The following is a 27,843-nucleotide window of genomic DNA, read 5'->3' as shown; positions in this document are numbered from 1 at the left end:
GTATTCTTTTCCTCTGTGGGGCTGGACTGAGGCTGAGACTTTCAAAGTCGATGGATGAAACCACTTCTTGGGTTTCGGTGGGTGTGGAGTCAGACTGGACCCAGAAGGAGAGGCTCCTTTTCAATTTTTACACCTCTGAATGATCTTTGTAAACCTGTATTGGCTGCTTCCTGTCCTTTGCATTTTCTTTGCTCATCTGTTTTTAAATTACAGACAGACACACTATTATAGTTCAATTTGTTCTTCAGTATTGATTTTTCAGGCTGACATATGATTTGTTCCCATGGCTGTTTGCAATGACAGATCTTTGGAGCCAAGAGCTCTTGATAAAAGAAAATGTGTTGTTTCATCCAGACACATTGTCTGGAAGCCAGGAGGGCCAGGCAGGCCAGGCCACCTGAGATGCTCACCCTGGAGATGATGGCTCTGCTTACACGACAGTTTAATGAATAGAATTCAAATCCATTGTGTATGTCTTAATTAGATTTGGAATACCTGAACTCACCATTGTGTGGTACAAAATGTGCTAAAGTGGGAGTTGCTGCCTTACCTACCTAACATCACAAATGGCAGCGTTTTTCTTTCTTTCTTTCTAAGCAGAATTTGAAGTTCACAGGTTGATCAGTTGATATTTTCAACCACAGTCAGGGTTCATTTGGGTTTTACAGTTTATTCCTGGCTAACAAGGGGAACTATTTTTTTTTTTTTTTTTTCTGAAAATCAGAGGTCCTAAAAGGGAAATATTTCCACTGTTTTCTGTTCCAATTGGCTTACACACAAACCCAACAATTGGTGAACACCTGAGAACAGAAAACCTACCAGCAGTACATGGGGAGTGCAGCTCTGCTCCTTGCAGGGATGTAACCCACAGCTGCTGAGCAGAGGCACCCACATCTAAAATGCAAATCACTCCTTTGAGCACTTAGTCTTGACCTCACAGCAGCCAGGACAGAAAATAAACTCTATCCACCCAAAGTCATTAATTAGGTGCCTGCTGGGATGAGCCATCTACATTGGTCTTGTTTACTCTGAGCAGTGTTGGAAGGGGAGAGGATCATGGAGTCTGCACACAAGTCCATGGCTGCTACCATGTGCTTGAGCAGGGAGTGGATGACAGCAGGACATCAGGCAGAGAGACGACATGGCCAGGAGACACAAGAGCAAAAAGCCTGTAAGAGATGACATTATTGTGGAGTTACAGGTAATGAAAACATAGAAAAAACCACCAAACAAACAACCAACCAAACAACAACAATAACAACAACAACAACAACAAAAGAAACAAAACAAACAAACAAACAAACAAAAACAACAAAAACCCACAACCAAACCCAACAGATGGTCAAATAGCATCTTTTCTGCAAAAGCACAGTTGTGCTTTTCTTAAATATCTTAAATATCTTTCAACATCAACAACCTTTATCCTTTATTTATATAATAAGACTGTAGAACAAAAGAAAATATGACAGTTGCTGAAATTGCACTACTGTTTAAGTGGAGTAAATAACATTTTATATAAACAAGCATCACTTGTAAAATATAAAATTTAGATATTTATAGTAAAATTTTCTGCTACCCTTAGCTACAGAAGAATTGTTTTTCTCTCAAACTTTTAGCACTTAAAAATACATAAAGAAAAGCAAAGGATAACAAATTATGCTACCGGAATGAGAGGAAAGTAGTCAACAAACACATCAACTATTAGACTGTCTTTTTTAGATAAATATAAGGACATACTCTCCTGAAAGCATGCCATGGGGCTTTAATGTTAATAAGAGGAAGGCTATACTGTGAAACTATATGTTTCATAAGGACAGTCATCTGGGGAAATGCTAAAATGTTCTGAGAAGAATGACATTTTAATCTAATTATAAACAGATTTTCATACTCATCAGACAATGTAATTTCCTCTGTATTTTGGTGATGCTATATTTAAAATAGTAGTTTTCTTGGGTATTCTAGTTTCATAGTCAAAACCATTTCAATATAAAATGATGAGGTGAAAATTCAGTTTTCTGCTTTAACATCATGCAGAAGAAATATGTCTTGTGGGCTTCATTTGAGGGGAGATCTTTTTCTGCTGCAAAACATTGAATCATTTGTCAACAACTTAAGATAAAAAAGAAGTATCTTGGGAGTGAAGTCAAAACTATATTGCACAATTGTATGTAAAATGCTGTGATATATATTTTTCATAAGTATTTAATGCCTTAGGATAGTTACATCTAGCTTTTCTTTCAATCTGATCTTCCCAGAAGACAGTCAGGATTTATACGATCCTGTGGTAATGGCACATATTGTTCTCCCAAAATAATGTCTCTCTATCAATCACACAATATGAATGGGAATGTCTAAGCAGACAGAAGCCTGTGGCTAAAAATTTAAGGGTACCTACACTCTAGCTCCTGAATTTATTTAGGAAACCAACCACAAGCCACCTGGCTTCCCTGAGGTGCTATGCTCTTACAAGTCCTTATGTGTAACGCTCCTTTGGGTCTGTTGTCCCCTTCACCTGTGGAACTAGTCACACAGGGCATGTGCCATTGGCTGTACATTGCCATACAGGAGGAGGCAGCATGCCAGCAGCTTGGGTGTCCCCACTGTATGTTGCATATTTCCACCACAGCCTGGGCGCTGTGGTAAGTCACTAAGGCCAGATCTCCCAGAGGCCTGAACAAAGTGCTAAAGGATAAAGAGTGTGGCCTAGAAAAGGACCAAGGTAAGAACCTACTGAGGGGCAAAACCTGCTGGCAAAGGCCAGCTTGGAAATTGAGCATCCCTTCCACAGGCTGTAGAAAATTCACTTTGCATGTGCTTTGCTTTTTGACTTATCTGCTGGCAGCAAACAACTAATTCCATCATTGTTTTCTTCTCCAAGCAGGACTAGCATGACAGGGCCCTAAATACCAGCTGGGGATTAGAGGTTGCGGATGCAGTCAAGTGCTTCATGAGATTGCAAAAGAGTACTGCCATGAACTGTACATGTCAGCTTCCTAACGATTTCAGTAGGGCTTTGCTGGCATTCTTGACTATGCTATTGAATGCCCATCCATATCCCTTGGTGGCTGGGGTTCAAAGTAATTGTCTGTTTCTATTTTTCTGAAAACTCCATTTTCCAGATATAAAATGAGGAAAACAGAACTTCTTCACTCAAAGGCTGTTGGGAAATTAAAAGCACTGAAACTTTTCAGTGCTCAAAATCATTAAACTGCTCAGTAATCATGGTGCAATAATATCAAATAATAACTTAGATCAATTTGGTGGGTAAATAGACTTGGTAATAGTCTGAGCATATAATTATGCAATAACACACTGAGAAAAAAGTTCTTTGGAACCACGCACCCGATTGCTATGGTTTTACGTAGAAGAAATAAGCAACATAATTTTAATCATCAACATTATCGTTTTACTTTTTAATTATTTTTATTATCAATATTTTTATGACTGGAATACCTCTCCCATGAGGGAAGGCTGAGAGGGCTGGGCCTGTTCAGTCTGGAGAAGATCAGGCTCAGGGAGCTCACATCACTGTGTGTGAGTACCTGAAGGGAGGCTGCAGAGAGGACGGAGCCAGGTTCCTTTCAGTTGCACCCAGTGCCAGGACAAGAGGCAGTGGGCACAAAATGGAGCACAGGGAGGTCCCTCTGAACACCAGGCCTCACTTCTGTGTCGTGGGGTAACAGAGCCCTGGCACAGGCTGCTCAGAGAGGCTGTGGGGTCTCCTCCTGGGAGATCTCCAAAAACCGCCTGGACGTGGGGCTGGGCAGCCTGCTCTGTGTGTCCCTGCTGGAGCAGGGGTTGGGCCAGGTGGGCTCCAGAGGGCCCTGCCAACCTCAACGGCTTCATGATCCCGTGATTTCTATCATTATTGTTAACTGACATGAGTAACTTCTGAGTACCTTAAAAAGTTAAGGCAACTTCACAAGAATTTTTTCACTTGTTTTGCCTGGTAGAGACTTGTCTTCACCAGTATTCAGATGAGAGAAAATTCAACCACTAGCTGCAGGATGAATATTCACCTTGTCTTCTCAGGTTGTTTCCTGTGTGTGACTGGACTGAGAGGCCTTTGAGGACTGAGGGGTCTGTTCATCACTAATTTTCAATTGTATAGTGAAATTACTGACATATCCCTGCTTTTTAGAGCCTTTGTGCTAAACTAAAATATGCTTACTGTATATGCAGCCATGCTAGATTCCATGCTCATATCTTAATACATGATAATTCAGTAATTCATGAATATTATCTTCTTTCACGGGTCCTGTGACTCTATGTGCTTACATAAGAATTTGCACTTGTGATTTCCCTTGCTAATTTGATAAGTACATAGTCCACTATCAACTCAAAATCTAATGCCAACTTAAAAACTGGCCTTAGGAAACAGTGAATCCTGTGAGAATTATCCTTTACTTGTTATACTTACAGGATTACACTGCATAAGAAGAGGACTACATTGCTTTTTTAATTACTGTTTAGTGTTGACTGTTTTAAATTTGCAGTTTTACCTCTTTGGTTCTCTGAAGGGACTGAAGCTTGTAGCAGCTAACCAACAGGGCAAAGCTGTTTAAACTTTCATGTCAAAAATTACACAAGAAGCTAGATGAAAGTGCTCTGAATGTTTCATTCACTTCTTATGCAAGTATCTCACCATGCCTCATCTTAAGTGCACAGATTTTCTCAGTGCCTCACGTAGAACCAGATCCAGGTATCAGTGAGGCATGCATTTGTGGACAGATCACATAATTGTACAAACCATACAGAGCGGAACTACACTGTCTTCTCAGCTGGTGACTGCTCACCCTACCATTAAGCTCTGTGGAAAATGAGATCTCAGTAGAAGGTCACCAACAAACTCAAAAAAGGCAGAAACCAGTCAGGAGGGAGAAGAGCAACAAGATTATCACATTATCAGCCTTTGCAGCATTGATTTTGACTACTTTATTTTCAGAGAATTAGAAATTTAGTTAGATCTGGAGATTTTCCATCCACCAAAAAATAAGTCAAGAACTCATCAGTGTTAATGCCTGCCTTACAGCATGAGGCTTCAGGTATCAGCAGCTGGATTTTGTGTCAGCTCCTATATTCCTGTCTCCAATACCAATCTCATCTATTCCCTTCAAATGTCTTTGGGCATACCTCTTGTTGGTGCAAACCAGCATTGGCCCCGAGGAGGCAGAGATACGTGACAGCTGATTCCAGTTGATATCTTCTTACTGTGATCACCTGAGTTTCTCAGTTTCTACTGTGGTAACTCAGCAAGCAAATTTGGAGCCTTGTAGAACGTTTGGAGCCTTGTAGCATTGTAGAACTGCTCTACAATATGCCAGCCTTGCTGTGGATTTGTTGTACACCATTCACCAGCTGATAGGAATCAACTGTTTATTTTGTGATTGTTTCAGGGAAGAAGGATTTTATCAGCAAAACCAGCTAGAGGCATCCCTGTCTTCTCTATCTGGCAGCTTGTTCCTACCACACATTAGAGCATGCCTTGGTGATATTAAGACAGCTGTTCCTGGGCTGGTTCCGTCGCTGATGTAGCTGCGGTGGCACTGAGCATGCTGCACAGTGAAAGCAAGGAAAAATCTTGCTTCTGGTGCAGACTTGTCAATATCTAATAGCTACAATAATCATCATCAATAAAATGGAAAGTTTGAAAAATACATAGTGTTAGGAGCTTCGTGATGTGAGACTCAAGGATGCAGACTGTAATCCCTTTAGTATGCTATGATGGCAATACACATTAATAATTCAGAGGTTTGATATACTTGGTGTTGATTAAAATAATTAATCCAGCTGGCTCACTAAGGGCAATGTGCTAACTAGCAGGCAGTGGTAAACAAGAACCCAGAGCAGTGTAATTGCCTCTAAGGGTCAATGCAGATGACACATTCAGAATGGTACCAACCAGATGCCAGGCAGGCAGCAAACGTTGCCTGTCTCCGGCCTGTTTGGACAGGCCGGAGACAGAGGAAGATCTGCAACAGCCCCTGGAAAGTCAAAGAAGATTAAAGAGCTGGGGACTCCCCAGTGGAGGAAGAGGTATTTGAATGGGAAAAGAAAAGAAACACTTGAAAAGTGTGGAAAGTGTTGGTGACAGAACCTTCAGCAAGTAGGAGGGAAGGAAGGGTTGAGATAAAGTGAAAGCTACAGGGCCAAAATAAAGCAAGAGAAAAACAAACTATGAAGACTTACCACTAGGAGAAAGGTTGTTTGATAGACTGCAGTATAGAAAAGCTTAATATCAGTGAAGCCTGACTTTTAATATATATTATCATGCATTGTACTTACTAAAAACTTACTGAAAGTTTCTTGTATTCCATTCTTCTCTGTTTTGGCTCCTCAGAACATACTGTGCCTTACATTTATTTTGTTCTAATCAAACACCGATTAATGAAGTGTATATAGCCCATGAGATATTTCTTCTACAAACAATGCACACCCTTTCGATTCATTAATGGATTTTGGATGTACCGAGTTGCAACAGCAGATTAGCTTTTGCTCACCAACATTGACTTGCATTGTTGCAAGTAAATTGTATGCTACTGATAGAGCTTTTACAAAAAGAATCCTTTCATGGGGTGTGGTAGCTGTACAGCGTATGACAGCCTTTGGATTTTATTATCAAACTAGACTTGGCAAGAATGTAACAGCTGTGAAATAAAGGACATCAGAACAATGTAAAAACAATTCCTTTATCCCTATTGACTGTTAATATTAAAAGCTTTTTTAATGCCCAGTAATACTAGGGTTTTCTTCTTCCTCCTTCCTTCTCCATGCACTGCATAGAAAAATATTTCCCTTTGCATAGTAAACACAGAGTACTTGTCATTGTGGCAATATATCTGATTATTGTCAATTAAAACTCAAATGTTATTGTTATATGTTTTTATTTTATGTTGATGAGAGATCTGATGTTGACTTGAGAAAACAGAGGTCCATCTAAAGCTTAAAGCCTGTCAGAAACAACACAGTGTTTTATATTAGCTGTTCTGGTATTAATTTAACATCAAATCTTTTTCATTCAATAAACCATGCTAATGGTCAATTCTGAAGCCTGGTGTAAGATCTTGTCATTAGTTATTTGCACAGCGGTGATTCATAGGACTTCAGTTGTCGTTCAGACCTTTTTGTAGTAGGCATGTACGGAAAGTATAAGTAGCTTCATTAAAGTGTCAGCGGAGAAGAAGAGACAGCACACAAAGGCGGGTCACAGGTTGAGCATAAGAGATATTCCTAAATATGTATGCGCTGTCTGCCACTTCTTTGTTCAGTGCTGCACAGCACCCACAACACTCCTCTGAACCTGGGAGAGTTAATTAATGGAAGGACAGCTTAGAACATACACGTAGCATTAAATTGATTTAATTTTCCTCTTTATAAAAATGTAGTTCTAAAATTGATTTGGTGGAGTGTGTAGAAGAGGGCTTTAGCCAGGAGCAAGAATGGGCATGGGTATTATTAGTTTAAACAGAGAAGTGGGGGAGGTAGAGAAAATCATAATGCAGCATAAAATCTGAATATGTAGTTGGCAAATGCTAGTCCCCAGTCTCATCTAGAGAAAGTATTTTGTAGATCTGTCTTCAAATCAAGTGTGAGAGATCAAAAGAGGAAAGGTTGCATTGTAAGAAATATTTTTTCCTCTGAAAAGGGGGTTTTCTAGTCTTTTATTCTTGATTCCTGGCAAGGTTGAGGACTTGTTTGAAGGACAGCAGGCTGGATTCTGTGAAACATTTCAGGAGGAAGGAGGGAACAATGTTCTGCTACCATATGTTGTAATTGTTTCCTATATATGTCTTATGAGCTAGACAGAATAGTATCAGGTCTCTGATGTTTGTTTTGATATAGCAGAAAAAAAGAAAGTTTATTTTCTTTCTTTCCTTTTTTCTATCTCTCCTCTCTTTTTTAATTGCTTCATGCAATTCTGAAAATACAGAGGAAAACAGTAGGTATTTAACAAAGGTTGCTCTGTGTAAACTTAAACTTTAAGCCATTTGTTTAACAAACTGTACACCAGAGAGGTTTTATAATTCTTGCACACATGCCCACGTGAACATTTGGTAAATGTTACAAGAATGTACAGTTCATTCTGACAGAAATGGATTAAGTGATGATAGTATTAGATTAAAAATCAGTCAGCCCAATAGCATAAAATCCCCTCATCTTAAAACTATCCTACTACACAAAACTTTTTATTTTCTCCCGTGATGTTCTTTGTATCCCAGTGTATCTTTTCAGAGGAAAGTGTAATATTTGGCCTCTGCCAAGTAGTAATTTTCTCAAATCTTAGAATACCTCACATGATTCAAGATTTACAAAGGTATCTTGTGTTGAGTGACAAAATTGTCCTTTTGTACTTCTGAAAGGTTTGCTAGGTTGATTGAGAGTCAGTGGGTGAAAATAGGACTCAAAATCAGTTTTGATTGATGAGTCAGATGACACAGTTGAGAAAAAGTAGGGCACTGCAGCTTGTGTTCCCTCCAAGTGGATAAAAATAAAGGACTAAATTTTCAAAAGATTCAGGTCACTGAAGTAGGCTTCGGTATTCATTATAGCAGGTGCAAGTGGCAATAGCATGGGCTGTTCCAGGCATTGGTTCAGCGAGACAATGAATTGCAATTCTTAAAATTTAACCCTGCTGAGGCAGAGTTGCCTGGAAAATCGATCTGTCTGAATAGCATGGCTACGTGGAAGTATCACAGATTAGACAATATTGCTTCTGTTTGCTTATTGTAACTAAGATCGTAGCATTGTATTTGCTCATAGTAACCCCTGCTTACTTTACTGTGATGATATGGGACTTGGGTGGTGAGGAATGAACACCAAAGTGTGGTGTTCTGTGATGCACTCCCAGTGCACAGCTGTAAGGACCGACCACAGGAAGAGATGGATTTGCTCTGCAGGAAGGGCGCCTGCTTCACCACTGCCTCCCGCTGTGTGCTGGCTGTAAGGGCAAAAGTGTTGCCTGTGTTCTCTATCCCACCAGGACGGTTATAGGAAAATGTTGGGTGTGTGCTAGCCTGCAGGCAGCCATTAAGCTCCTTCAGGTTGTAGGATCCATCCAGCACAGGGAAGATCCAAGGTCAGACATGAGCATTGTCTTGGTGTGCCTCGTTTTCAGGCATAGCTGCTGGTCCAGGTTAGAGAGTGTAATATGTAGTGGAGACTGCCAACCAGTTGTAAAATGGATTTCACTTTAGGATTTAAATTCTCTAGGAGTAAGTCAAGAGACTGGCCCCAAAAGGCCAAGTGGCCATACATCCAGCTCTTAGCTATGGGAGAGCAAGCCCTCCCCAGAGCTGCATCCCTCCACCTTCTGGAGCTCCTTACTTCTTGGGCTGTGTGGAGGAAGCATCTGAACGTCATCCTAAGAACCTGCATCATGGCCAGTGTGTGGTGCTCACACAGGCAGCCACATGTACCACCAGACTCCCTGCTGCAGCAAAGTAACTTGGCCTGGAGGTGACGTGTAGTTACTGCACGGCCTCATGTAGGCCAGGATGGTCATGGACGTCCAGAAGTTCACTGTTACAAATGACAGCAGTTTCAAGAGCTGCCCAGTTCAGAGCTGAAGAGCAGTCAGCATCTGAACTAGGCTTTGGCACACTGTCTCCAGTACACGAGGAAGTCCAAACGCACACGCTGTTCAGTCTGAGCTAATTACCAAGGTCAGGGAGGCCTTGGAGAGCTGTGCAGTGCTGAGCACACACCCGGAGACCCAGGGAAACGAGCGGAGTCAAAGGCAGCTGAAGCTGAAAGCTTTGGCAAGTTACCGTGACCTTTCCGTGAATGTGAGCGAGGGCACGTTACTTGTCAGGGCAACGTCACCACGCTGTGTGCAGGCTCACTGCTGCGTGTCCCACCACAGCACTCATCCAGCTCAGCCGGCTGCATAAACTTTTCTGTATGAGGACACTCATTCTGAGGCAATGCAGAATGAATTAAAACAGGCAAAGGACCTACCAGTACTCCCCACTGATAGTAATAAACTGGGAGACTGGGACTGGGCCTCAACTAACCACAAATGGAAAACAAGGAAATAAGGTGTGACTGCTGAAGAAAAGTTATTACAGACAGGCCAATTAGTGCATAACCTTTTCTGGGGCTGTGTGTTTTGAAAATGACCCAGAGAAAGCTGGCGGGATTTCTGTCAGCATCATTTCCTGGGTACCCAAGGACCAGGGCAAACCCAAGGACCAGGGCAACACCTTTGAGACAAAACCAAGTTCAGTCCAGCTGGTGATAAGATCTTAGCCTCTGACAGCTGTTTGAGTCCACCCCAGCTACTGCATTCTTCTATTTTCTTCCATAACCATCTTTAACGCCAGGCTGCCAAGACAAGGGAGGAAGCACTAAAAATTCTACAGTGTAGAAGGAAGAGAAATAAAGCATTTTATGACCCCTTGTTTTCAGTACAAAGTATTAAGTACTTTGACTGGTTTTCCTCTTTTCAGCATCTTGAACAAGAGGTTAAAAAGACTGATTCTGCTGGCTGACTGCCACAGGACTTAGGAGGACAAGGTCACTTTATTTAAAACACTGAATTTTATTTAATGTAGTACTCTAATAAGGTCGTGTTGACATCCTGAATTCTCCGGGTCATTACATTCCTTCAGCATTTATAGAACCCTACAAATCATGGATAACTACCTTTCTTCCAAGATGTGACACAACTTGGAACATAAATGACAATGAAAAGTTTGAGGAAGCACACTCTGAATGTATGTATTTATGTACACGCACACAGCCCTCATCACCATTGGGCCCACACCTCTTAGAGTAACCAAGCTCCTTTTTGGATGATGTCATAGGATAAACCTGACTGAAAATCTATACATGAGATTATTCTTTCCATGACATGAAATGGTTATCTCATTAAAACTATTAACTATCAGCTGTATCACTCAGACACTGAGATCACAGGTTAAATATGAATCCTTATTACAACTCTAAAGGAAATTACATTTACTCTGAACAAGGCATGACTCACTGGAGAAAGAATTTGTGCCTGACCATGCATATAAACTTTCTTGATTCTAAATACTGCTACTCCATGACGTAAGCCTTCCCCTAGGCATAGCCCCCCAAAACACGTACATTCATTCTTTTGCTGTAACAGATCAGTGGTTTTAACCTCTGTGGACAGTGTTGCACCATTAAGTTAACAGCATAAAATGATTTTTGAGGAAGCCACTAAATCTCCAGCCTCCCTCTCAAGTAGAATGCAACCAGGCAGGATATTGGAAATGGTACGGACACAGACTTTGCTGACTCTTTTTTCTTCCATGGCAATATTTCTACTGTCACTTGTTTGCTTGGTGATAAATTTTAAAGACCTGAATGTGTCTGTACTCTCCTATCACATCTCCATCCTCCTGCCGCATTAAGAAGGGAATTAATCCTCTCTTCAAAGATTACTCTTTTCTATAAAGTCTGAGTTGTTTTAATTTTTATAACATTTATATTGTTTGACCCAAATCTAGATGATTTCTTTTAGCCAGAATAGAAAGAACATCTTACCCATCTGATACACAACACATGGCAACCCATCTGACTGCTTCTCAACTTAACCACATTTGTGTTGGTGTCTGCGAGGACATGATTCTTACAAATCCTCATCCTGCTGCCCACAAGGGCGTGACATTCAATCAGAGCCACTAGATCACCTTGTTAACTTGCAAAAACCCACAAATTGAGTATTCAGAAACAATTGTTCAGATATATTTTCTTCTACAAGAGCAGGAAATATATTATGTTCCAACCTTGATTTAACAGACACAGCAGATTATGAAGGATTTTACTTCTCAGAACAATTAAATGTGGCAGAATCCTTAATGCAAGAGAATTCAGAAAATCTTACATTTATGCCTTCCTTCCCTCATGTACATGTAATTTAGGACCTATCAGATATTTTAGACTTGATATTAAATTTGAAAAACAACAAAAACACAACTGAAGGACAAATCAATTCCCAATTGCCGTTCAGTACTCAGCTGTCAGGGTGACAGCTTTGATATTATTTCATGTTCTCTGCAAGTAACCATTTACTGTCTCCCACACTGTCCTGGTTCATCCCACTCTCCCCCCACTCTATTCAACGTACTTTGAATTCATGCTATAGGCATGCCAGAGCAGAACATATTTGATTGATGATTATTGTCTAGTAGATTATTTTAGTTACTTGAAGTTCTTCAGTGCAATTACTTAAACTATTTTTTTTTGAGAGGAAGGTTATTTTCTCATAAGACATGTCAAAAAGGAGTTTGTGATTTTGCTTTGAGACTAGCTCTTAAACAAACAAACAAACAAACAAAAAAAAAAACCCACACTTTCATTCAACTTGAAAGTCTCTGTATATTTGAATAACTTTTGATTATTTTAGGTAATGAAAATAGCCTTGATAGTGATAACGGTGACAAATGTCATTGCTTTCCTTTCCCCAGACTCTCCCCCCTCATGCTCTAAAGCTCAGCAAGCAGAGCTGCGGAGCTCCAGCTTTAAATCTCCTCTTTGCCAATTGCCATTCAGCACAGACTGTCAGAGGGCACTGGAAGTTTATCAAGAGCAATTCTTGCTTTTAAGCAGAGCTTGCATTTGTCTCATGTCATCTTACATTTACCAGAACAAAGACTAGCCTACAGTGGCCCTCTTCTCTGGTCAGTCACTGACTGCCACCAGGCAGTCATCTCCTTCCAGCCTACCACCATCTCCTTGTCTTTTGGTGTTTGGAGCAGTTCAGATTTTCATTGGAAATGTGTCAGGATAAAATATTTATTTAGTTAACATAAAAGCTCAGAGAAATATAGGCTGTGATTAACACAGAACCTCTTTATTTCGGTTTCACATCTCCTAACAGAAAGCATCAGTGATTCATGCTGTTCTGAGAGTGCCTTACATTTCATATGTATGAGAGAGGATTTCCTCAGCAAAGGTTAGCAGCCTGTGGAATAGACTAGAGAAGTTCCTAAAAAGTGATGTGGCAGGGGAGTCATTACACCTCCCTGTGTAGCAGAGTTAGAGCAGGGTACTGACTTTCTGTATAGTTTTCTAGCACCTAAGGGCACAAACACAGTTTTTATCTCAGTTGTATAGGTGAATTAGAGCACCTGTCTTCTCTTCTACCCTCTCCCTTGGGTTCCCTCATGGGAAAGGCAGCCTGTACCTGCATTTTCTGTGCTTCAGAATTGAGTTTGTTGTGACAGTGAGCACTAATATCTACCAGTAGTTTTTTCTCACTCTGCTAGCAGCTGGGTTTCTCCAGCAGTAAGGGGCCCAGACATCACTAAGCTTAGCTAGTGTATGAGTGATGTGATGATATGGTTTGCATTATTAACTGGATTAATGCTTCGTGAAGGGAGGTGATCACAGTAGAATGAAACTTCTGCTGGAAAACAACAACAACAAAATAAACAAATAAAAACTGACCTGTAATAGCTTGCTCGAAAAAATTCGTTAATTTCTTGTTGAGGCATGTGGCAGGTTTCTGTTATACAGCATATAATACTGAAGTCAGTACACTGAACTCTTGACTAGCTTGATGCTTGACTAGTAAAATGATGTGAAAATGGGTTTAATTTACTCTGGAATTAAAATGAAATGACATACTTGCATTCACATACAGCTTTATTATGTTAAATTACTAGCAGTATTATCGAGGTAAATATGATCTCTTAAACTCAGAAAACTAAACATTATGACACTTTTCATTCTGCAAATATAAACCCAAAGAAATCCAAAATTTAATCATCAGATATCTTAAGGGCTTGAATTTAAAACACAATCTTAAATAACAGTGGCTTAAACTCCGATTGTCCAGACATTCACGTTGGAAGCAAGAATGTGAATGGTTCAGTGACATAGCTGAGCTGCTCTGCTTTTGTGCCTCCTCTCCCTGGCCCATGCCTTTGAAAACCTTTTTTGGGGAAAAATGATTCAGTTACAAGGGCAGCGCAGGTTCTCCTTGGCAGAGAGTCCTGCATTTCTCCCTAGCCCAGCAAGCCTGCAAGTGTGAGAGGTTTCTAAAAATGGAGAATGACTGATTCATAAAAACGGAAAACTGAAGGAGGCCAGTGAAAAAAAAATCTTCAACTACCCAGCCACAGTTTCCTGTCACTGCTGAAGAGAGGTGTGTTCTTAGGCAAACATTTTCTAACCTTTAAACAAATATTTGGCTTGAAGGTTGGGGAAATACTGTTTCATAGCAAAGACATGCCCATTCTCCATCACAACTGCAACTGTACCTACCAGATGTTGCCATAAATTTGATCATATTATGAAGCCTATTGTGTCTGGTGAACTGAGTGCACTTGTTCCAAATGTAGCCCAGTATGTCAGACGTATTGTTCTAAATGGCTTTTCTATTACAGATTGAGATACTCAGTCATTTGGACATCGAGGGGACAAGTGATTAAGTAATTGGGTAGAGCTGGCCAAGCATACCAAATCGGTCAGTGGGTTCCTTGACCTCTTGTTCTGTAGCAGTGCTTAAATGCATGCTGTCTTAGTGCGATGCAATAAAGCATTTGTTTGGAATACTCCCTCCAAAAGCTTGTCTGCATTACATTATTTCAGACAGTATCCATTTTTAATTGTCATTTATATTGATTTAGATAGCCTTTCCCCTATATACCACCATTTTACAGGAGAAAAAAAAAAGTATTTTAAAGATATACTGATGACAGTGAATGGTGCTGAAGTGATGATGCAAGGACATGACTCCTCTGCCTTTATGTGTGCTTCTGTCAATTAATTTCTGGATGTGAAGCATAGATTTTCATCAGTTGCTCACTTCAGACCCCTCACCCTAATTTAATTGCACCGCATCTCTGTTTGGTGCTACAATTTACATCTACAAAGGAGGCAGCTTGGGACTGTTTCGACAGTTGGAACCTTTTAACAGTTCAGGAGTTCAGCCATGGGGGAAAAGTGCATCTTTCTACCAAAACACGCATATGTCCGTAATGCCCCCTCCCCAGCTGTACGTCTGAATTCAAAAGGAGCAAGTGCAGGCACATCACACGTACATTTGTAGGCTGGAGCATGCCTGGGCTCCTGGCACGTGACCTAGAGTCTGCTTGTTTGGCCTGCCACGTACATACCTCCCACAGCACCCAAAGGCCCTACCTGGCCAGGCATTCGGGCTCTTCGCTTTCAGCATTACATCCTGACTATGCAACAAGAGAGAGGGGTTCGAGCCCCTGGAACAACTCAGCTGTAGGTGGCAGTGGGGAACGGGCCAGAAGGTGGATGAACTGTCCTGCCAGGCCAGATTCTGCCCGTAGCCTCGTTCAGCTGTCGTATGAAAGGAAATGCTAGTGAATCATTTTCAGTTTCTAGAATGACAAAACTGTTTTGTGACTTTCATTTTTGTATTCTCCTCCTGTTTTAGTCCTTACAGCTTAGAGATGTACCTCACAGCTAAAGATGTGTTACTGCATTTGATTTACTCTGCCCAAACTGCCCAGATTAACCTCATTAACTTCGGAATTTACAAACTGCTGCTTTCTTTCTATGGCATCAGCTGAGATGTGGGGCAAAAGCAGCAGGCTCCTGCTGGTGCGGTGCTGAGATCCTATCTTGTTTACCAGAAGCTGTGCTCAGTCCTCTTAAGGGACACCTGGAGAAGCCACACTTTTCTCCTTTTATTTTCATGTGGCAGGGAACCTTCTGGGTTAGCTGTGTGATTGTTGGCCAGACATGGAGATGGGCACAGGACAGACATGGAGATGGGCACAGGAGGAATATTTCAAGTGAGGCTTGAGAAGATTGCTGTTTTGGACCATCACAGAGGGCTGACTGGATGGTGTATTATATGTACTGTATCACTGTGGGCACTGCTCTGAGAATCAGACGGGTGTTTCTTACGAAATTTTCAGGAGTGCAGCACAGAATCTGAGGAATTGAGCTTGGATGGAGCTTCCGGAGGCCACCAGCCTCAAACAGGCCCCGTTGTGAAGCCGCGGCTCCGGGGAAGCTCCCGCTGACGGGATTACAGTGCCCAGGATGGCAGCGCCCACCGCACCGGCGAGCCGAAACCCAGCCTCCTGCCTCCAGCCGGCGTTACCACCCCCTGCTGCCTGCGGGGTGCCCCCCGGGGCGCTCAGACACGGTGCGAGGGCAAAGCCTTGCGCGGTGCCCGGACTCCCCGCACGCGTGAGGGGGGCGGAGGGGCGGGAACCTCCGGGCACCTCCGCGCACAAAGGGGCCGGAGCGGGCAGCCGAGCGGGCGCTTTCGGTCGGTTCCACCGCCGTTACGGGCGGCGGTTGGCGGCCGTTGGTGGCGGCGGGCCGGCCCCCGGCCGCGCTACCTGCGCCGCGCCGCCACGTGAGCGCCACATCAGCGCCGCTCCGCGCTCCCGAAGCCGGCAGCGGCAGCCGCAGCCACGGCAGGCGGCGGCGGCGGCCCCGGCCCCGGCCGCGCTCCCCGTCCCGGGAAGATGCTGCAGTCGCTGGCGGGCAGCTCCTGCGTGCGGCTGGTGGAGCAGCACCGCTCCGCCTGGTGCTTCGCGCTGCTGGTGCTGGGCTACCTGCTCTACCTGGTGTTCGGCGCCGTGGTCTTCTCCTCGGTGGAGCTGCCCTACGAGGACCTGCTGCGGCAGGAGCTGGGCAAGCTGAAGCAGCGCTTCCTGGAGGAGCACGCCTGCCTCTCGGAGCAGCAGCTGGAGCAGTTCCTGCTGCGGGTGCTGGAGGCCAGCAACTACGGCGTCTCGGTGCTCAGCAACGCCTCGGGCAACTGGAACTGGGACTTCACCTCCTCCCTCTTCTTCGCTAGCACCGTGCTCTCCACCACGGGTAAGGCCGGGGAGGCCCGGGAAGGGCGCCCGGGTGTGCGGGGCGGCCCCGCGGGGCTCCCCCGGCCGCTTGGTGCCGCGCAGGGCCGGGGCCTGGCGGCGGGGGCCGGGCCCTGGGTGCGGAGCGGGGCCGAGACGAGGCCCCGGCCCCGGCCCGAGGCGGCCGGTGAGCGGCTGGGAAGTTTCCCTCGCAGCGGGGAAACCGCTCGCTCATCGGTTCCCTCGGCCTCTCGCCCGGCGAAATCCTGGCAGCCCCGCGGGGCCGCTGCTGAGGTAGCGAGTGCTGAACCGCCCTGCTCGTGGCGGAGTCCAGAAACGCCCTCTTTTAGGGGGTGCTTCTGTGTTCGCGCCTCCGGTTCTGAGGTGGGTTCACCTAGTTTCGGGGCATCCCGCGGCTGAGGGGAGAAGAAAGGCTTTGCATGGCCAGTGTCGTGTTGCAGAGGCTCTGAGTAACCTTGTCTGTAAATACTGAGCTCTCATCTCACCTGCCCTTGGCTTCAGTAGGGCGTTAGGCGAGGTATCCCAGAAATGAACTGGGCAGAGTGGAAGCAGGAGGCATCTGAGCCACTGGATGACTTCCCAGGACTGTCACAGTTTGCTTGTGTAAGCTATCTTTTACGTAAGGTGCATAACCCAGGACAGCCCTGGTGCGACCTCCCACAAACACCTACACTGATGTCCTTGCTACATGTTAAATTATTAAAAGTGAAACAGTATTTTAAGTCCGCCCTACTTAGCACTAAGAGCAAAAGTATTGACTTTAGTTAATTCTTAAAGAGGCAGGCACTGTGCTGATTGGCAAGCCCCCCCACTTCTCATCCCCCTGCCCTCTCCTGAAGTTTTGGTGCTTTTGAAAACAGCAAGGTGCCCATCTTCTGTGAACTCTGAAATACTTTTAGAAATCTCTTCGTATGGTCTCCACCTCCTTCGATTTTTTTTTTTTTTTTTTTGTCTGAATTTGGGTTGGTGGGGTGGAGGAAACACCTTGCTGTTAAGCTGTTTAAAAATATATATATATATATTAAATTTCCAAATTTTATGTGTGAAGGTGCCTGAGTGACTGAATTACTTACTGAAATAAATAGCTAAGGCTTCTTGAATAAGAGAAACTTTAAAAATTCACTCTAAAACTAGCCCAAACAAAGGGCCTTGCCCTCCAAGTGATATGAGTCTTGGCAGTGCATTGGCACTACTATAAATGATGTTGTGTTGTTTTTTTTTCTCTGCCCTCAAGTGATCACTCTTACTGTTAATGGAAAGATAATGAGCTGATATCAATAATGACATGTAATATTTTGCATTATACTTACTTGATCATGTTTTGGCACTTCCTGAATGATCAGGACAAGCATTGACTTTTTTTTAAATAAAAATATTGAATATATAGATCAGGTTGCCTGCTCATTTTAAATAGTTGGATCTTTTATTTATATATATATATATATAAATAGGGTTATGGGTTCTACTCTGCCCCTTTGGTCCTACTAACTTGAAATGGAGTTTATATGAAGAGAAAGTGATCTGCTTGTGACATATGCAATTAAATGTTTTCAGTGAATACAATTTTAAGCTTTAATCAATATACAGTAGCAATAGTAGTGAGACAAGCACAGAACTGTGATAGTAATTCAGTGCCTAACTCTTATTTTTCAACAGTGCGGACAAGCATGGATAAGGGAACTGGTGCTGGTGGTACCAACTGATGGTTGCTTCTGGGCTAGGAGAAGCAATGCGAAATTGCAGGGAGCGCTTGGATGTCCCATATGTTCAGCTGATTGAGTTTGCCATTCATCATGTAAATAAATGCACACCTACCTCCTGTTCAGAGGACAAAGCTTATCTCACAGCCTTCTAGTTTTCTATATAAAGCATATGGGAAAAGCGTTTAATTTTAGCATCCGCAGCTCCACTTCTTTTTTTCTTCACATCCTTATTATATTCTTTGGCTTCTTACTAGCTAGAGAAAATCCTTGAAGGAAATGATAAAGCTACTTAAGAAGTCTGAATTACTCTTCAGTGGAGGGCATTTGCAGATTAAATGCAATAAGGGAAATTTTTACTTGGAAGAAATTTACATTGTGCACACAGACTGTCACAGGACAGTCAGAGGCTGCCTGAAGGGTGGGCGAACAGAGGGCAGTGAAATGGGCTGGGGGTGAGGCTTCAGCAGATGATAGCAGTGACTGGCAGCAGGTTTAACGACTTCTAACATACGTATTCCTCCCTGTACAGATTAAGCAGTCATGCAGAATGACATATGAGCAGTCTGCAAGGGGAAGCAATTTGGTCATTAAGCACTGACAACATAAACACTAAGAATGTACAATTGTGTGCATTTAAATAGCATCTGTCCTGCAAGCTCGTTACAATTATGTCCTTACCCACATGTATGGTCAGTGCTAGATGTCATGAATAATCTTGCTGAAGCGGTTGTTTCTGGTTGGCTTTGTTGTGGGGCCATTATTAGAGACAAAACACATTTGTATAATAAAAATGAAGTGATGTTTTGCACTTGCTGTCCCAGGTAGTGTGCTTTCACTGTTCTTAGCATGCTGTTAAGCTCTAAGATTTTACTGCAGATCAGTGCAATATGGGAATGCTGCGTTGTGGGGAATACTGTAGGCAGAATGGAGTAAAAAAGGGAGATGATATCATTTGTGTTGGAAGGTATGAAGAGCAATGTGGCTTTCATATTTGAAGGAAAACAGGCTTTTATATCTGATAGGAAAGGAAGGGAGATGCTGATTCAGGAACTTAAGGCCTGCAATTTGACATACCTTTTTGGAAAGGGTCTTTTTATTGTAGGGATATACCACAGCATTTCATGAGAAAAGAGGGTAAGTCTTATTCTGGCTGTCTGGCTTTGAGTATTTTTCCTCCATTACAAACATAGCTATGGGTTTTACTTAACATTCATTTACTAGTGGGGATGGTGAGAAAGAGCTTCATTGGATCCTTTTCTTTTGTGGCAGGGTTAGCAAGATGCACTTTGCCCTGACCTCAGGAAAGGTGAGAAGTTATCTTCCATAACAGCAATGCATAATAATGCATAATCTCATTTTTAAGATCAGACTATGTTCTTGCCTAAACCACAAGAGTTTAGATCAGTAAGAAGAGGGAGGAAAGAGCTGTTAGTATTCAGAAGCTTCTGAAGCCCACAATGTTGTTTTCTGCAAGTTGGTTAGTGGGCATCAACATCTGCAGAATTTAGCTTGTACCAGTTGAACTGTTGTCGATGGGGACTGCGTTATGTTATGCCACGCCATGAGGAGTGATGCCCAAGGTCCATGAGGTACTGACTTCAGTTTTATGCTTGCTTTATTCTGAAAAGAATAAAGAGATTTGTGCAATAGCTGTAGCTAAAGGCTGACAGTGGCTAGTACCTTCAAAGGGCTCAGCTGAAGAAGTAGTAAAGAAACTGTTTTTCAGAGAAAGTTCTTGTGTTCAAGTTACATAGTTTATATGAGTTTTACTGGCAAGCAGTATGAGGAATTAATGAATGTATTATTTGCTTCCTAAGGGCTTTCTCTGTTAGGTCTGATTCTCACAAGCATCGTTACCAATAACTTGCAAGAGAAACTAAGCTCTGCCTTTCTTATGATAGATAGCAGACTGGGAGGTAGTGCTGGAGTCAGTGGCTGTGCTGCAAAAGAAGGTATGCTTGATATGAAGTGATTAGGGAGGGAAAACCCTGTCAGTCTGCATCATTTTCTCCATATTCTTCTGTCAAGAAGCAGTCTTTCTTATATTTCTGCCTCCTGGGGGAACAGACCCCATATCCAATGCAGACTTAGCATGCATTGTGAATCTTGACAAATCCATGGAAGATTAGGGAATGATGTGAAAGCATCATGATGTCTTTGTAATATGCCATTGTAAGATTCATACATGCTTACAATAGAGCCCTCAGGTTGAAGAGGCCGTGTGGGAATTCTGTAATGTATGGAAGAAGGTAAATTTAACTTCATTAGAAAGAGGGTACTTCACAGAGGCTTAAGGCAAAACAGACTTTTATTTGTTCCAAACTTTAATGTAAAACTTTTTTTTTTTATAGATATTGTAGGCATCAGAATATGTGGTCTGTGTCCCTGAGGATGACTATATTACCTCACTAACACACACTGAATAAGTGCATTGCACAAGTAATATCAAATACATGTCTAGAAACCTGGCATAGGTTTTCCTGCAGCTTCTTGTATGAAAATATACAAACTTGGTGGTAGTTTAAACTCAGTTACCTCTGACTCCAGCAGAAAACTGCAGCTTCATTGTACTGCTGCTCTGCCAGTAGCACTCATGGATCACTTAAATACCTCTGATAAATTGCAGCTACTGACCAGGTCTGGGATGCCAAACTTTGGGAAGGAACTTTGTTTCTCTTTTAAGAGTTGTTTGTTATTTATCAAGCAACAGGAAAATGTAACTTGCTGGAGATTTTCTAGGAGGCAAAAATAGCTGTGCTGTGCTCTGCAGTAGAAGGGTGTTTGTACAGGAGTGCTTGTAAGGAAAGTAAAGGAAAAGAAGAGGTAAGTTGTGAAAGATGCCAGAGGAAGATTACATTCAACATACCAACTGTTTGGATGTTGACTTAGGATGTGAGAAACTGCATTCTTTTCCCTCCTTTGCTTGGAGAGATCTGAACCCATACCCTGGGACAATGTCTAATGTTAGAGTGCTCTGGCATCAGACAGTCATAGCTGCTCCCTGAGGCTGTTCCTTTCCAGATAGATCAGGAGACAGTTGTCCCTAAACTACCAGGATGATAGATCAGGAACCAGATATCCCGCTTCTTGCTTCAGTAGTATAAACACAAAGGGAAAGTCATTCTGTCTGCCTGTGTGTCTGCTATCCTATTGGGGAAAATCCCAATTTTTAAAGACAAAGTAGAGCAGCTCCAGATTTGCTGCTGCCCCATTTCAGTTTGGGCCTAGGGTTAAGGTGCTGTCTCCTGGGACATGGGAAACCTGCATTCTGCTGAATGCTGTTCTCAGAAGAAGGATTTGAACTAAGGTTCTATAGTCTTCTTGAGGAAGAAGAAAAACCAAAACCAAAAAAACTCTACCATTATGTATCTTAGGAAGCTGTAAGAGAAAACAAGATGAATATATATAGAGAGTAAGACTGGAAAGGTAGGCTGGATGCTTCTGGTTTCCCCACCTTACAATGTAAAAACATGGGAACATTCAAGAAAAGTAAAAGAACCTCAAATTTAAAATTCCCCAAGAAGGAATTTAAGTTTAAAAAACAAGCCCCCTCAACCTTTCTGAGTTTGGGTGGGGGAAAAAATCAAATTAATATGAATTTTATCAAATTGATCATATTAGTCCAAGTTAGTAAACATTTTGGAAAGGATATTAAGATTCTCTTTAGCTAGCAGAGGTGATAGGTGCAGCCAGTAGCCTGGTCATATTACCTCTTGTGTGCCTGGGACAAAGTTCTTGTTTTCTCTACTGAAGTAGACAGTAGCAGAGAGGAAGTCCGTGTGTGTCCCGTCTCAGGTTCCGGGCTGGCTGGCGGTTCCTGGTTTCTCATGAGAGTGCAGCCATCAGCTGTGCCAAACTCCTGCTCATGCGTGCCGCAATAAAGGGCAGCAACACTTGCTCTAATCCAATGTTTATGCTTTACAGGCCAATGAGTAGTAAAGACTATCTCCTGGCAGAAACCAGAGAAGCCATGGAGTCGCGTTATTGAGTTACTGCTCAGAGCAGTGCTGGCTGGTGGTGGATGAAGCGCCTCTTACCTGCTCTGTCCTTTCTTCTGCATCATGCTGTGCTGCCTGCCTTGCTAAGTTCCTGGGGATGAGAAGATAGCCCAGCAGCTTTCTGCACCAGAAGGACTAATACTACTGCATTTCTTGTCCTTCCATGTCAGGTCTGAGGTCATTCTTCCTCTGCTGAAGGAGAAAATAATAAAAAAAAATTAATAAAACAGTCCACTGAATATAGAGTATAACTGCCATCAAGACTGAGTTGATGGTATTCTGCCCTGGGCTTATGAATTGACTTTTTTCATAAGTGTTAACTTTGCTATTTCTCTATTTTTTCATAATTCTGCTGTGTTAAACCTATGTGTCGTAGACAGATTACATGGCCTCTAGTTACTCTATTATTATTTTTAATTATTACTCTGCTTGGCTTTATTTTGTTCTGTGATATTTACGTCCTTATTGAAAGGAAGAGAGTAATCCCTCCAAAAATTTGCCTTTCATTAAAAAGTTTGCAATCCTTTTGCAAAGTTGGAATTTTTACTACCATTCTGCTGACATCTCTAGATTGATTCCTAAGCTAAAAGTTATGTATGCCTTCAGAACAGGACTTCTAAAATGCATTCATTTAATAATCAAATTCTGCAGTTCCTAGCCATTGTTGAATTGGACTTTCACTTGTATGTGTACACAACTGAAAATACCTCTTTTTTGAAATACCTATTTTTTGTTTTCATTTATCTATTGGCTGGATTTTTGTTTGTTTTTGTTCTGTTTCATTTTGACCCGTAGCAGCATTGTTTTAATCTCTGCTTTATTTTGATAGAAGAACATGATGATCCAGGGAGAAATTTCTAGTTTAGCCACTGCTCCAAGTTAATTATAAACTAGGCCACAAGCTGCTAAGTCATATGAAGACCATAATGTTCCTTGGCACGTGCAGAAATGGAATTTTAGCAGTCTGAGGAAAAATGGGGATACCTGGGTGAGTTTCAATGAATTCATTATTAGAGAGTAGCAATAAAATGCTTTTTAAGAGATAGCTACTTAAATTTCTACTGTGTCTCTGGATCTGACCTCAGCTGCTTGTAGGTTGATATTTGTAAAAAATTTAACTGTAGCCCTAGAGGGGTTATTAATAATGACACAGAAGACCCTATGAGAAGTGTCACTACATTTTTCTCTAAAGAACCTAGCTAAAATCTTTTAGAAGATTGTCCTGACGAGAAATGCAAAGAAGTGATCTGTTTAAGAAACAGGACAGAAAGAAATGAATAAAACAAAGCTTCTCAAGTGGCTGTGCTTCAGAAAAATGTCAGAGTGGCTTTCACAAGAACAGGGATTTTCTCTCCCCTGGAAAGAAAAAGATACACATTCATGTCTGTAAACAGCAGATGAAAACTTGGAGGAAAACCTCACATGAATCAAAGTGGTGTACCAGCTGTCACCAGACCACAGACATGAAACGACTGAGTGTTACCACAGTCTGTGTTCTCAAATGATTTTTGTGCCAGTAGTCTAAGCAGCTTCAGAAGGCATCACAGTGTCTTTGAGGCGTCGAGGAAATGCAGACATGGAAGCGGGGAGATGGCCAGGGAATACTGCCTAAGCAGCAGCTGAGGGACAAGGCTTGCTTGGGAGGCAGGTTTTGCCAGCAGAACAAGCCAACCCAGCAGTCTCAGTACTGCTCTGCTTGGGTGTGAGAAAGTGGAGCTGTGCCCTCTGACCAAGCTGCATACTATTTACCAGTAGAAACTTCAATAACAGCTTTCCATCTTTCTCCTGAAAATTGTGAGTCTAGGCTGATGGTAAGCTGACACGGAATAGAGTCTTTCTGCATTCTTTTTGCTGTCTTCTACTATGAAACAAAAACTTCTGGAGTAGCTAGAACTTCTATGCAGAATGTTTTTGAGCAAAATTTAATAAACAGAAACTTAATCCTAATGATACGTGAATCTAACTTCTAAATTTTGATCTTTACAAAGGAAAATTCACTTAAGGCAGCACTTAGATTGTGGGACTTCATTTCTTTGTACTGGCTGTATGACATAGGTGGTTCTGTTATGCTGAAATGAGCATAAGAGGAATACTTTTCCCAAATCAATGAAAATATTTTATTTAGTCACTAAATATTATTCATCCAGTGTTTACTGTAAAGTAACTGCATTTAGCTGATATTGATATGACCGTATGCCATTAAAATAACAACTAGGGTGCACATTTGATTCAGCTTAAATACTTGCTGCAGTGTTGGTAAAAGCTATATGCCAGGCATGTGCCAGGCTTTTCATACAGAAACATGCAGTGAGACTAAAAGGATGAATGAGCCAGGGTTTGTCTTTCATGCTGCTGGGGAAAGAAACACAGTTTGATCTACAGAAAAGGACACAACTACTAAGCCTGTGAGAATCCTGTCACAAGTGCATGTCTGATTTTTGCATCTTCCTTTCAGCTGTAATGTTCTTAAGGGTGACACAGGAGTATCCTGGAGCCAAGTGGAATACAGAATTGTGGGGCAAAGGTCTCCTGTGTCAAGGAAAAAGGAGGTAGCTCACTCGACAATGATCGTAAGATTTGCTGCTGTTCCCCAGATTCTTCTCCATTTGGGTTATATGCAAAGGTTAGATACACACTATAACTAGTTATTTTAAAATGCAAGAAGAATTCTCCGCAAGAAGATGCGAAAGTGATACAAGACATCAAATTATGGCAGCACTGGCTTGCATGGGGCTCATGCTTGCTTTTATCTTAAAGCCTGCACTGACTTCTCTCTTGTATGATAGTTGGACTTTTACTTTATTTGTTATTTAAAGCCTACAAGTAACACTGACCACATATTTTGCTAGGTTGAACTTTTAAAATGTGATTGGCAGGCTCAGACACTGCAACCTGCAATAGTAGCACCAAAGTCCAGAGGCAAGCTAGAGTTGGTGCCCTCCTTTGTTTGTTATATAGTTTGAGAAGGGTTTTGCTCCTTCAGAGTCACCAAATACAAAGGCAAGACAGATTCTGGTTTTGTCTCTTCCCTGGTAGGCTGGGATCGTAGGATTCATGGCTTTAAAGAAAGCTGTAGTGGAAAACAGCAACAGCGTGCTCTGAAAGTAGTAATGTGTTCAGAGATCTGTTTGAAAAAAATAGTAGTAGCTCTGAAGTTTAACCTTGGGGCACTTCATTTTACAATCCTTTCCATCTAATTTCATAAAAGGGGGGAAAAAATCCTAAAAATCTCTTATGTTACAGATTAACAGGAGAAGGCCATGACATCTCTACTCTGTGTATTATTTAAGTAGCTATTTACCCAACTGCGTATTGTATGAGACAGACATAGACCTACAGGAAATGAGAAAACCCTAAAGGAAACCAGAGAACTTCCATTTCTTGTACAGCTTTGGAAGCTTTAGGGTATATGATTTACTAATGGGTAATTAAATTTTCATTTCACAGCATGTCTTGTTACTTACTTTCGTGGTTACATTTTAACTAGGAATACTGATGCGGCAGTATAGATAAAAGGACTAAGACTCAGAGATGTGTCACTGTGTTACCATTTGGAAGTCCTAGCTACAGAAAACTGTAAGAGCCATGCACAGAAAGGAATGCAAAATGCAGTTAATCATCTGAATGGTTAGTATTGGGCAGTGAAGCTCTTCTGTGTAGAGACTGTTTAATTCACCTGTTTGTGTAAGCATGTCTGTTGAGAAATCAAGGTTCACAATCTGTCTGCTGGTCCTCTACTGCAGCTCCAGCTGGCCAAACAACTCTGAACATTGCCTGACGTTGCATTCTGTGAATCAGCAGTGCACTTTGATAAGGAAAGAGAAAATCTAGGGATAGGGCGAGCTGCTGCCTTGCTTCGTTACTGGAGTTATTATGCATTTACATTCTGCCTATATATAGTGCAAAAAAACCTTTTATCTCATTTCATGCAGCCGGTTGTACTACTTGAAGCCTATAGAATGTTCAAGTCATGCTTTCTGGGGTAATTGCTATCTGACAATTCTGTATGCTGCTTAGAGGAAAATGTCACTTATACTAGAAGTTGTTGGCAATAACAAATCTCAACTCAAACTAAAAGGTAGGAATTCTCTCAACATCATAAACAGCTGTTTGAGTTCCAGATATTAGCCTTGCATTATACCACGTCCTTAGATGTCACGAGGGAGATGGTGATAATCTCCCAAATTTCTGAACCACCTTCTAAAAGTAGATGCTGAAGCATGTGTGTAACAGGAACTGCTTTACTGGCTAAAGCACTTTTCTGTTCTTTGGCTTGTGGGATAGAGTGGTATTTCTGTATGTATTTTGCAAAAGGATGAATGAAGGCAAAGAGGAAAAAAAAGCAATTGTGAAAGTTCAGGTAAGTCACTAGTATGACTGAGAACAGGAGCCTGTGAATTTTGTCTTGCAGCTCTCTGCTCCTCCTGCTACGTGCTAGGCCATGTTTCCCTACAGTAAGCCAATTTTTTTCCATCCTGCAGATGTGCTTTAGCATGCTTTCATTTTCTTGCATTGGATGGTTGGTTTGGTATTTTTTTTGTTTTGTTTCAGTAAGAGTTTCTCCTCTCAGTAATAATAGTGAAAATTGCAGCTACTTGAATAAGGACTTAGAGAAGCCATATCAAAATCTGTAATACGCATTTCTGTGTCTTCAGTGGAGATTCCAGAAGCATCGCCACTCCCATCTAGGAAATTGTTCGGTTGTGTACTCTGTGCAGAAGACAAGATGGTTATCAGTTAATACAGCCCACATAACTTATCAAATGCACGAACAGCCTTTGTGGGAAGAAGGCAGAGTTTGTTCTGCTTTAGCATACTGGTTACCTCTCCTTACATCTAGTAAAATGTTTGCCCAGGGTGAGGTAAAACAAAATGTGCTGAGCCTACCTAACAACCCTGCCACTGAAAGGAAAATATCTTGGACTTCTGACTCCCAGCCTGTGGCCCAGCCTTCTTCCCTGTGCTAGCTCTGTTGCTTCCTGGACCACAGCAGTAAACTAGCTCAGCTTATCGGCCTAGAAGAGAAGTAGGTGCTTTCTGCAGGATTAGTTTGCTCAGAGTTACTGCAGTCAGATAAGCTACAACCAATGCAAGAGGGGTAGAGCCACAAATGGAAAAGGATCTTCTTTCTCAACTGCAACTCTTAGATCAGATATTTTGTGTAACAATTTGGTGAAAGCATGGGAAGAATCAAAAATGCATGGCCAAATCGACACCAGGTGTAAAAGGAGCTGGCACACTAAAAATGTGTTCCTGTAATGATGATGTATCTGACAATTGCTCATTGCCACTCGCGAAGGAGCAATATTTCAAGCAAGATTAAAGTGACAGCTAGCAAAGATGAAAGAAGATCCTCTT

The 27,843-nt window shown here is 42.1% G+C and overlaps 1 protein-coding gene across 1 annotated transcript in view; it reads left to right on the top strand.

Annotated features, from left to right (window-relative positions):
• The first annotated feature begins 16,153 nt into the window (after window positions 1–16,153).
• KCNK1 (potassium two pore domain channel subfamily K member 1) overlaps window positions 16,154–27,843 on the top strand; it is a 37,844-nt gene continuing 26,154 nt past the window's right edge. Inside the window, exon 1 of the mRNA XM_035321343.1 lies at window positions 16,154–16,785. Within this exon, the coding sequence (XP_035177234.1) occupies window positions 16,431–16,785 (355 nt within the window). The 5' untranslated portion in view covers window positions 16,154–16,430. The remainder of the gene's footprint in view (window positions 16,786–27,843) is intronic.

The sequence above is a fragment of the Oxyura jamaicensis genome, chromosome 3 (assembly GCF_011077185.1).
Source record: "Oxyura jamaicensis isolate SHBP4307 breed ruddy duck chromosome 3, BPBGC_Ojam_1.0, whole genome shotgun sequence".
Lineage (NCBI taxonomy): Eukaryota > Metazoa > Chordata > Aves > Anseriformes > Anatidae > Oxyura > Oxyura jamaicensis.
Note: the sequence above shows the minus strand (reverse complement) of the source record. Positions and strands in the feature narration are given on the sequence as shown.